Source organism: Serpula lacrymans, assembly GCF_000218685.1.
Source record: "Serpula lacrymans var. lacrymans S7.9 unplaced genomic scaffold SERLAscaffold_5, whole genome shotgun sequence".
In the NCBI taxonomy this organism is placed as follows: Eukaryota; Fungi; Basidiomycota; class Agaricomycetes; order Boletales; family Serpulaceae; genus Serpula; species Serpula lacrymans.
In genome coordinates, this window is record NW_006763294.1 from 1,671,361 (window position 1) to 1,681,540 (window position 10,180).

General features: G+C 46.6%; 5 protein-coding genes across 5 annotated transcripts; 4 read left to right on the forward strand and 1 right to left on the reverse strand.

Moving 5' to 3' along the window:
• Positions 1–29: 29 nt before the first annotated feature.
• Positions 30–572, forward strand: SERLADRAFT_436404 (uncharacterized protein; the record flags this gene model as incomplete). Its single annotated transcript, XM_007316702.1, has 1 exon — positions 30–572. A coding segment is annotated over one exon (543 nt), but the record flags the coding sequence as incomplete, so codon positions are not given.
• A 729-nt stretch (positions 573–1,301) lies between these two features.
• SERLADRAFT_463784 (uncharacterized protein) lies at positions 1,302–3,259 on the forward strand (the record flags this gene model as incomplete). The annotated part of the gene is made up of 2 exons (XM_007316703.1): positions 1,302–2,733; positions 2,785–3,259. The coding sequence occupies one exon, from the start codon at positions 1,326–1,328 to the stop codon at positions 2,655–2,657; it is 1,332 nt and encodes a 443-aa protein (XP_007316765.1).
• A 268-nt stretch (positions 3,260–3,527) lies between these two features.
• SERLADRAFT_355355 (uncharacterized protein) lies at positions 3,528–5,692 on the forward strand (the record flags this gene model as incomplete). Its single annotated transcript, XM_007316704.1, has 12 exons — positions 3,528–3,999; positions 4,045–4,352; positions 4,417–4,423; positions 4,478–4,521; positions 4,579–4,615; positions 4,669–4,701; positions 4,754–4,852; positions 4,904–4,970; positions 5,024–5,116; positions 5,174–5,263; positions 5,317–5,400; positions 5,461–5,692. The coding sequence occupies 11 exons, from the start codon at positions 4,255–4,257 to the stop codon at positions 5,580–5,582; spliced, it is 774 nt and encodes a 257-aa protein (XP_007316766.1).
• Positions 5,693–5,748: 56 nt separating this feature from the next.
• SERLADRAFT_385423 (uncharacterized protein) lies at positions 5,749–6,155 on the forward strand (the record flags this gene model as incomplete). The annotated part of the gene is made up of 2 exons (XM_007316705.1): positions 5,749–6,076; positions 6,132–6,155. One exon carries the CDS (start codon positions 5,857–5,859, stop codon positions 6,058–6,060), a length of 204 nt encoding a protein of 67 aa, XP_007316767.1.
• Positions 6,156–6,270: 115 nt separating this feature from the next.
• On the reverse strand, positions 6,271–9,656 carry SERLADRAFT_414560 (uncharacterized protein; the record flags this gene model as incomplete). Its single annotated transcript, XM_007316706.1, has 22 exons — positions 6,271–6,372; positions 6,709–6,754; positions 6,819–6,843; positions 6,897–6,954; positions 7,008–7,035; positions 7,095–7,154; positions 7,217–7,317; positions 7,376–7,415; positions 7,469–7,484; positions 7,543–7,579; positions 7,636–7,670; positions 7,725–7,750; positions 7,802–7,827; positions 7,877–7,894; positions 7,947–7,956; positions 8,010–8,108; positions 8,162–8,171; positions 8,224–8,306; positions 8,360–8,378; positions 8,434–8,899; positions 8,975–9,451; positions 9,522–9,656. 20 exons carry the CDS (start codon positions 8,699–8,701, stop codon positions 6,271–6,273), a joined length of 1,107 nt encoding a protein of 368 aa, XP_007316768.1.
• Between the last annotated feature and the right edge of the window lie 524 nt (positions 9,657–10,180).

Below are 10,180 nucleotides of genomic sequence, written 5' to 3' on the forward strand. Positions count from 1 at the left end.
CAGCCACCCCTCCCTTGCGACAAAAACAGCGCACCAGTCTCTCATCCCAAAACGACAATTCTTTCCCGCGTACCACAAGTCCCGACATTGCAGACTTCATTTCAGCCACTCCTCGTCCACGTCGCCCATCCACCTCAAGCCGTCTTTCACGTGCATCTACCCGCGTCTCGCGCTCCTCAACCTACTCCACGCAATCCGCCGCTCGTCTCTCCACCTCTGTCTCTCGTCTCGCCCAGTCCGCATCTGGCACCTTGCCCCTCCGAAGACATACGGGCGACGACCTGCCCCGACCTCGCAGAATCAGCGATGCTGCAGACAACGGACCTGCTTCAGGTCTCCCCTATTTACAGGAAGACTCGTTGGGGTCTGATTTTGGTGTCGTCGACTCAACAATGCGAAAGCAGTCTTTGGATACTTTAGGTAGTACAGACTCCGTGTTCCGCCCCATGTCCGACCGCCGCCTGACAGACCAGTTCGACGACGCTCTGGAAAAAAAGCGCAATAGTGCTTACGATGCAGAAGATGGCCATAACTCGGATTCTAGCATTGACTTGCATACTCCTCTTCCGTGAGTTTTTGCCACATATCGTCCCTTTCAAGTCACTATCTTTATCTTTGACCTCTTTTTCGCTTGTGTTGGCACTGTCTGGCATCTCTTGACTTTCATTGCTTGCTTTAAAACTATATCTACATCGGCTGGGTATTAATGCTTGTGATCGAGCATCATGATCCCACCATGTCGATCCCTTCTCACAATTATTACAACGACCTGGATTATGATAATCTCATCTGTTAAATTATGATCTCAACATTTAATTTTCATCTGGGCTAACCATCACATCACAACAGAAACTTGATGCTTCGCCACGGCCTGCTCTCTCCCAACTCCAAGTTGTTGCCACCACGCTCGGATTCGGCAGGGAAAAGGCCAGATAGTGTAGCTAGCGTCGCTACTAGTGCGTTTTTGCCCCTTCCTTGCTATGAGATGAGTGCTGACTGTAGACTCCATTTTTGACATTTGCTATTTTCTTTTGCGCGTTACGAATATTCAATCACTCGCTTTATTCGCCTCTGTCTTCGCGCATGTATTCCGGGTCTTCTCTAAAACAACCACACTTTCACATTGACACCCTATCCAATCTTTCCTATCCACGGTCACATGGTTGTTTGAATTCTATAGACACATCTTCCATGACTAAATGTGGACTGATGAAAGACGAGAGAGACACTCCAAAACGACGCGTACGCCATCGTGATGGTAAACTATTAAGAGGAGGCATTGGTTTGACAACCGGTTTAGGATGGAGTGATAGGTAAGCCCAATCATGCACGCTTCGCTCATGTTATACCCTCTAACCTTATCTCGTGACACACCTTGCAGCGAGGACGAAGATGCACCTTCGCCGTTGACACGTCGCCTCTCTTCACTTAATCTTTCTCGTCGATCGTCGGCATCTTCCTTGCAGGCCACCCCTCATCCTCTTTCTCGTTCCATCAGTAGTTCTATCCTCCACGAAATTGACGAATTTAGTGTCTCGCCTCATTCACATAGCTCCAAACCAGTAAATCCGCAAGCTGGACCGTCCATACCTAGTGGTACCCGAATAGGTCATACACCGCGCGCCGTCTCGACGCCAAATCCGCGCATGAGTGCAACCAGCGCCACATCGTCACTCGCCCTAAGCATTCCCGACTCGTCGTATTCGATTACACCCACGCAGAACGTGTTTCCCCCTACTTCTGATCATGGTACACTCTCCTCTGAGTCGTCGCTTAGTCTGCCACTACCTGCAACCCCGGAAAGTACTGATGATGGGCCAAGAGTGGTAGGAAATGACAATGGCGTGAAGGTTGGGAAAGAGAGAATCAACGTGGGCATGGGCATTGGCATGGACAAGAACATGAATATCGAAAAGGGTTTGCCACCGTTGCCGAATGGGATGAACAATGGGCTGAGGAAATACCCATCGAGTATGGGTTTGAGGGCGGCGTTTGTTGCAGGAGCTGGAGCTGGAGTCGGTGGAGCGCGTCCAAGAACTTATTCGTCGGCATCGTCAGTGTCTTCAGTGGGAGTGGCGGCTGGTGCAAACGCCGCGCGGTCGGCTGTACCTCAAGCTTTGCGATCAAGCTTAAATGGCACTTCAGGCTCGGCGCCTTCTCCTGGAAGTGCCAGCACATCCGCTCACGCGAAGTCGGGCATAACATCTCCGCGGGCAAGTCAGATGTTACTCCCACGTCCGCTCAAACTCGCCCAAGCGCACCCTCAAGCGCGACTGCAGCAGCCAGGCGAACAGGCCAAGCCCGGTCAGGTGTTGGTATACAACAGGAATGTGCATGATCAACAGCGTTCTGCATTGAGTCGTGGGTCGACAAGCACCGCATCGAGCGCAGCGCCATCACCTACGTCGCCTACATCGCCTGCGGACTGTAACAGTCCACGCCCGAAACCGAGGACGGGAACTGGAATGGTGTATCGCAATAGCTCGAACCCATCAGGAGCTGGGAGTAGGATGCGAATGCCTTCGTCTGGCGTGCATTCACCATCATTGGGGGTGTCGTCTCCTTCACTAGGTATACCGTCGCCGTCTCCATCATCATTACGTACGCCATCACCAGCATTTGGGAAAATGCCTATGCAGCGTGCTGTTGCGCTATGATTGCAGTAAAATGATGTTACAATGAGGAATGTGCTGGCAAGGTTGTCGGTCAATGTGTGCTGGTGGAAGTTTCAAGGTCAGTGTCTAGTATTTCGTGATGAACCAAATGGCTCATGTATATGTATAGTTTTGTGGCGGTTTCTCCTATCGGACTCGGCTTCTTTTCGTTGTGCCTTTCGCCATTGAATACCATTCGGATTTTCATTCAAATTGGATTATCACTACCTTTACGGTACACCATTACCCTTACTACACCCCCTGGAACAAACCACTATAACCCCTGTGTCAGATGCTCTTCACCATTAGTTTCCTCTCATTGTCATCGTCACCATCGTCATCTAGTCTTCAGTTTTATACATTCATTGCGATCTTATGGAAACTCATTTGTGTACGATTGTGATCTTGCAGATATGATTCAACTATTTTCGTTTTACCCAGTGAAATATTGAGTCTTCCTTTCTATCTCCGAATTCTTTTCAACATTTTTCTACGCTCAGTTTTTCTTTCTTTTTCTACAGGTTTTGTTTATGAGATTGGGATGTTCTTTGCTAGCTCGTCGGCTATCGGTACTCTGCAATACGCAATACTAGTAGTCTCATAATCATATCTGAAAAGCAGGAGTGTTGTCAGCTGAATGGGACTGTCTTCCTTCGGGGAGACTAGCTGAATTTCCAGCACTGCACGCATTTGCTGGGTACTAGTATACAACTTCTGCCCATGCGGCCGTTCTCCATCAGCAACGTCCACGAACGCGTCGCCTGGCACTGTATAGCTATAGTAGAGCCCTCACTTGTAATGCAGCGCCCGACCCCTTTCTCTGCATTTTGCACATGTGTAGGGCAAAGATGACCGCTGAGTTATTTGTTCCTTGATGCGGCGCCACCATCTGCGGAAAGTTGGTTTCGTTAGCTTCCATCCATATGTGACGCCTGGACTACTAGTAAGCTTGTAATAGCGGGCAGACATCTGTTAAATCACTCTCAGCCTGTCAAGAGGGATATTGCTTGAGGCTACCAGATTTATAATTCAACACGCACGTCCGAGTCCTTTTCCCGAACCAGTGAAGGCTTTGTTACTCGATCATCACCGACAAGACGTAACTATGTTTTCTATTGATCACAGTTCTGCCCTGGAGTATTTTGGTCCATCAAGCTAGGTGTGTTATCATGGCTGATAATCTGGACCAGATTCCGATGGAATCGCGACTATTATCAGCATTTCAAGTAGCTTAACCAAGTCCATTTCCTCTGATACTTGGCAAGAACTTCAACAGCCCATGTGGAACAGTCAAACACCGATCAAGGGCCTGGCACGAGAGTGCACAATTCATTACAATTTCCCGGTATGTGCCAGTCTTTTATTAGAACACGAAGCTGACATGCCGTAGCAGCGTGCTGTAGGTGCAGCCATGACCTCTCCTATGCGGTCCTTTGGGATTCATACGACTCTTTGTACCTGATACACCTGACCATCAGACCATCAGACTTGGGGGGTTGACGCCGTCAGCTGAAATTCCCCACACCTGCGGCGGGGCGGTATATAAAGTCTGCAGTAATTGGACAATACGCTGCAACAATTCTTTCAACCTTTTTCCAACATGAAATACTTGCACATTGCTTCTACTCTTGCCATGGTCTCTGGTACGCTGGCCCAGCGAACCTTCACCGTCTACAATGGCTGCCCGTTTACCATTTGGTAAGCACATTCACATTCAATGATGTTCATCCCGCCTGTCTTGTTGACGATGACAATTTTTCAGGCCTGCTGTGAGATGATCTTGTTAATAGAAGTTCTAACTGTGTGCTTAACACGCAATGTAGATGTTCACTGCCCCAGGCGGCAATGCCCCTGCATATACGACCGGGTGTGTAAACGCTGTGTCGCAACTTCGTTGGGACCTGTGCTAATGTACGCCGTATAGGTGGGCGGCGAATGCGTACACCGCAGTTAGCTTCTCGGTATGGACTGATTTCCCATATTGGTGCGTAGTAAATATATGATTATGTTATAGGTTCCAGACAACTGGACGTCGGGGAGGATTTGGGTCAGTCATACATCCGTCTCGCTGCTATATGTTGCTAATGTTCAAGTATTAGGCACGTCGTGACTGTGATTTCAGCACCAATCCTGGGCCGAATTCTTGTCTTGATGGTGGCTGCAATGGAGGGCTTGTGTGTGATCCCACTACTGGCACTGTGAGTCTGCACATTTCTACGTGGATGGTGTCACTAACGTTGGGGATTCAGGGTGTGCCACCTGCCAGCCTTGCTGAGTTTACGTTGGGAGGCACCACTGGCCTAGATTATTACGATGGTAATTCTGGATCATCCTTTCCTATCAAAGATAATTCCTGATGAGATGATCAGTTTCCCTTGTGGATGGGTATAACTTACCTATCAGCATTAACAACAACGTTGGCTGTGGTATAGCAGACTGTCCCGTTGATCTCGGCCCAAATTGTAAATGATTCGTATGTCATGCCGAGTTTGAGACTGATTGTCATATCTAAACTGTAGGTCCTGCTGCGATACAAGGCCCATATGATTCAACTGGATTCCCAGTTGGGTGTAAGAGTGCCTGTGAAGCTAATTTGGATGGAGATCCTTGTGAGTTTTCTCTAGTCATGTTGCTATCCTCCTAATACCGTTTTCCCTGGTAGCCAATTCACCCAACTGTTGCACTGGTAGCTATAGCACTCCCGCTACTTGCCCTTCTTCTGGTGTGGAGTATTACACCTACTTCAGTGAGAATTTTATCATTTTTGTCAAAAATTCTGCAATTAACCGCCCATTTTGCTTACCAGAGGATAACTGCCCGAACTCGTACTGTTATGCCTATGACGAATCTAGCGGTACCGCCATCTTCACATGCGACGCAAGCCTTAACGCTGACTACACCGTCACATTCTGCCCTCCTCCATCGTAAGCTACTCTATTTCGGGCTTCTAGCTTGTTTCGGAAATAGTAGTTGAGACGAAACTCTCGCATCTCCTTTTTTTTTTGGGTACCCGTGAATTAAATAAACTGGCGATGTCTCTTCCGTGAATCTACGTGCACAATGTGATGAATTCCAAAAAAAAAAAAAAAAGATTCACGAATATCTCCTCAAGCTCAACTACGACCAGCCTAATGGCATCTTCAACTGTATTAGACACGCCCTCCGCAGGAACCAATACAACGTCAGGTGAATGATTAGGAAAATGTCAGCTAAATATGATATTGATCTTGTCATTTTGATCCACGTCTTAGTCTCCACTCCACGATCTATTTGCGCGGCAAGGGCGCTGAAGACTCAGGCTAGCGTATCAAGTTCTTCTAGGCTGAACTTGTCTGTATTCGCTACGACATGGCTGGTATACCTTCTGATGGCTGTAGTTGGTGATAATGCAATGGATTGGGGTTGAATTTTAATGGGTGGAGCTGGACTGCACCTCAACTATTTGAATAGGTTAACATGAAGGACGACGCAACATACATGTATACTGATTTGGACAGTGTCATAGTTGATTCCTAGATAGTAGCTGTTTTTTGAGCTTCAAAATGAAGAAAATATGTGTGCACTGGCACCAGTTAGATCGACGTATTGCCGAGCTGAAGAGTGTCAAGTATTAAAGCTAGTCCTGATCAATTGAGCTAAAGCATGATGCACTCATCCAAATAAGCCCCATCGGCAGGGCATGCGTATAGTCCAGCCCGGCTTGTTTCGAATCATAATACTACAAGGACAAACATTCGAAGTTCTACATTTTGTTACATCCCCCCGTAGGTCTGTAGGTCTGTTTCTCAAATGATCATGCCATGTATTGCAACGAGAAACATGTTATAGTACATATAACCGCCATACTCATGCCCTCTGAGGACTTGATATGCGCGGAGTGAGTATCCTCACAAAGTGGGAGGCGAACTTGCCTGAAAGATCGAAATGCGAAAATAAATCGACGCTATGACATGTCGAGGCGAGGATGTGTGCTTATATCAGGATCACTGTACTACATTACAACCACAAAATCAACATCCCAGCACCTGAAAAAGAGAAAAAGACAATGACATACGTAGTTATTCGTCGCGAGCTCGCGAAGGAGGGTACGAGAGTTGACTCTGCACATGCAATCGCATACGTTATTATTGCAATATATTTTTCAAAACATGGAAGAAGGCTTACAAGCTAAGGAAGGAGTTCAGGTAGCCTGTGATAACACTGATATTAACGGCCGTTCGAAAACGATCGAAGAATACTCACAATTGCTAAGAAGAAGATAGGGTATCAGAAATATTCCATTCTGGGGACAAGCGAGAAACTGTAGGTTATCGCATAAGACGAGCGGCCTAGTTGGGCGGTCAAATCACGTACAAGTATAAGAAAGATGGTAATATCTACACTAAAAAACAAAATCATTGTTATTCAACCCATCACCACTCATCGACTCATATGGCTCACCTTGTGATTAACCCGACGTTGACTACCAAGACTGTCAGTTTCGTAATAAGGCCGCCAAGTCTATCCGTTACGTCTGGTTAAGGTGTATTCGACAGCAAAACTAGCTACTGGAAAAAACAAACCTCCCTATCCCTGACCGTGATTTATGGAAGAGATAAACTTGTGAGGTTGCAATGAGGACGTCACATGCGATAGTTGAGACGAAGAATATAGAAGCGGGAAGCTGGAAACATGGTTTATTATCCATAGAACGTCGTAAAGATGATCTAGTAGAGACCTACATTGCTAGGTCGTGAATCATTCCACAGGGGATATCGAATGCTGATGACATAATATATAAATTGGTGTTCTTGTTCAATCGAACAAATACCCACGTTTTAGCGACCAGAGCTGAGCAATAATAATTTAAATCAAAGCAATCAAGTAGGCACAACATCCAAAGACTCACCTCCGCCACAACCTAGAGCAATAATGGAAAGAGTGACCTAAGACAAGACAGCTAAGTACAGAATAGCTAAAGTTAGGTATAATAAGGTCTTACGATAGCTGAAGTTAAGTAAACATCATGAAAACTAACTGCGATATTATGCTTTTATTAAACAGGTGGGATTATTGTTATTGATAACGTACGGCGCCATATCCTATGTGCATAAGCTCTGAAGGGCTGTGAGTACCATGAAGAATGATGAATGCAAATACGAACGCACAATTGGACAAAGAAGGCTATTGTGGCCTAACTTACGGTTCGTCAAAGTTGTTAAGATTGACTCGGTGGTGCTTACCGTTACCGCCATTGCAGCCTAATGACACGTCAGACAGTTGGAATTAGACATTAAGGATAAGCTGACTAACCTCAAATTCTCTGTAAACAGTTAAGTGAATATGCAGCTTGAGATGAACACATGAGAGACGTACTTCGAAACGCGAGACATGACATCTGGCATCCCTCTCCATGTAATGGTATAGTGATATATGGATATCGAGACAAGAAACAGCTGCGCTGTATCCAAGATCCTGTGTTCTGCTCTTGAATGGATGGTTACTAAGGATGTAGCTGGAGACCATACCATAGGAAACCAACCTGAAAAGCAATATAACTGAGCGGATGGATTAAAATGATACAATAAACCCACAAGAAGTTTCATTGAGAGGGCATCGTTATGATAGGTGCGGAAGTAATACCAGGTCTGAACGAGGGTAATACCATAAAAACTGATTGAACGATAAGTCGCGTGGTCTAATATTCTGCGAAAGAAAGAACAGACAGACTAGAGAGTGCCACACCTGTGACGCACGATGAGCAGGGATAGCTGATAGGACGGATGAGCAGGGTGCGTACCAATGAAATGGGAGGCCATGATAGACGATACCTCGTTCATGATACAGAGAAAAGGAGCGTGAATGGGAGAAAAGAAGAAGATCGGGAGAAAGGAGGGCCAAAAAGAAAGAGGTGGAGTGACCATAAAAGCTGAAAAAAGTGGGGAAGACAGCTGACCCGTGCACCACGGATATTGCTTCGACAGCGACATGCGAGAGCAGAGCGAAGAAGAGACGAGAACGAGAACATCTCGCTGACAGAATAAATAATAAACAAGCGTTCCTTGCATTAGATCCTAGCCAAAAATAATTAAATAATTAGAAGTATCTCGACATCCATTGAAAATAGGGAAAATATATAGGAAAGCACCAGAATAGTCCCCGGCGATAGGCGCAGGTCCAACGCGATCCTCACCCAAATCTTGTTTGTACCCCGAATTAACCTCAATCGAAGTCTGTGCGCACCTATTTGGGCACGTCCTGCTTTGAGTGATCTGCGAAACCGTTTTCATGCAGCATATTCAATTGCCTGTAACACTATTTCTGGGAATCAAATCACATACCCTTCCTCAGCCACAAACGCTGTATGTCCGTCCAAGGAACGACCGTGCCATACTGCGTTCCAATGGCCAGCCATAGGGGTTGGAGAGATCTGCGGCTCACTCTGGGTCTCGATGGATCAGCATGAAACCTACGAGACCGCGCCGCCAACCCTCTTGAAAATTGCGTATTCAGAAAAGGTCATCCTATGAGCTCGGCCGGCTAATTATTGGCGAGTACACTCAACGAGACATCTGATGACCGCCTCATCGGGCATTAATCAGAATGCCAGGGTGGAGAGCGGTTCCGACGTCTCATTCGACCTTTGCACGCTCAAGAGAGTATGGCCTTGACTGACGTGTCTGATGGACGTCAATTGATATAGTGACCATGGCACAGTCGCATGACGTAGGCTGATCCCGTGCAGCTTGCTGGGTTATCCTGTCTCCATCCAAGGTGCTTGAATCTCCCAAACATAATACATAGCTGTCAGAATCCCTCTATCGGCAGTGGCGCCATTCGGCATATCCTCAAGTGAAAGATAAGGCACTGAGATGGTTACAGGCTTACCATAAAGGTGACAATTCAGATATTGATATGCCAGAATAGCAATAATGCCGTGTCGGCGCTGTGGGGTAATTTATGCCATAGCTACTTGACAAGACTGAACTCTCCACTGGGAGGAGTAAACATCTTGAGCAGTAATGAGAATGCCCATGAATAAATATTGCAGATCCCACTTATAGCGAAGAGTCGACTACTTTGCAATATTAATGTTCTCACGGGACCAACCGCCGCTGTGGCAGTGTTTAACTGGCATCGCCCCATACTGGCACTATAACAGACAAACGTAGAAACGCGGACTGGCAAATGGCAAAGTCTTCAATTCCAATGCCTGGTGCCATCCACACGAACCACTCGATTCCAGAAGCAGCCCTGGAAGATGTCCCAGATTCTGTCCCAGCAGCATCAAATTCTCAGCGTACTCCATGGACCATAAAGTTGGACCTGACCTCCTCGGAAATTGATCTCCTGCTGTTTTCCGTATGCATGAAGCTCCTCCTTTTCCCGTCATAGTATGATCCACTAAGATATCTAGTTATATCAACTCTGATGTTTCCTCCAACCCAGTCGATCCACAGATTTCGAAGTTCACCGTAACTGGCTTGCTATAACCCATTCTTTACCTATATCACAATGGTACTACGACGTATGTTCCCTCTCTTCTC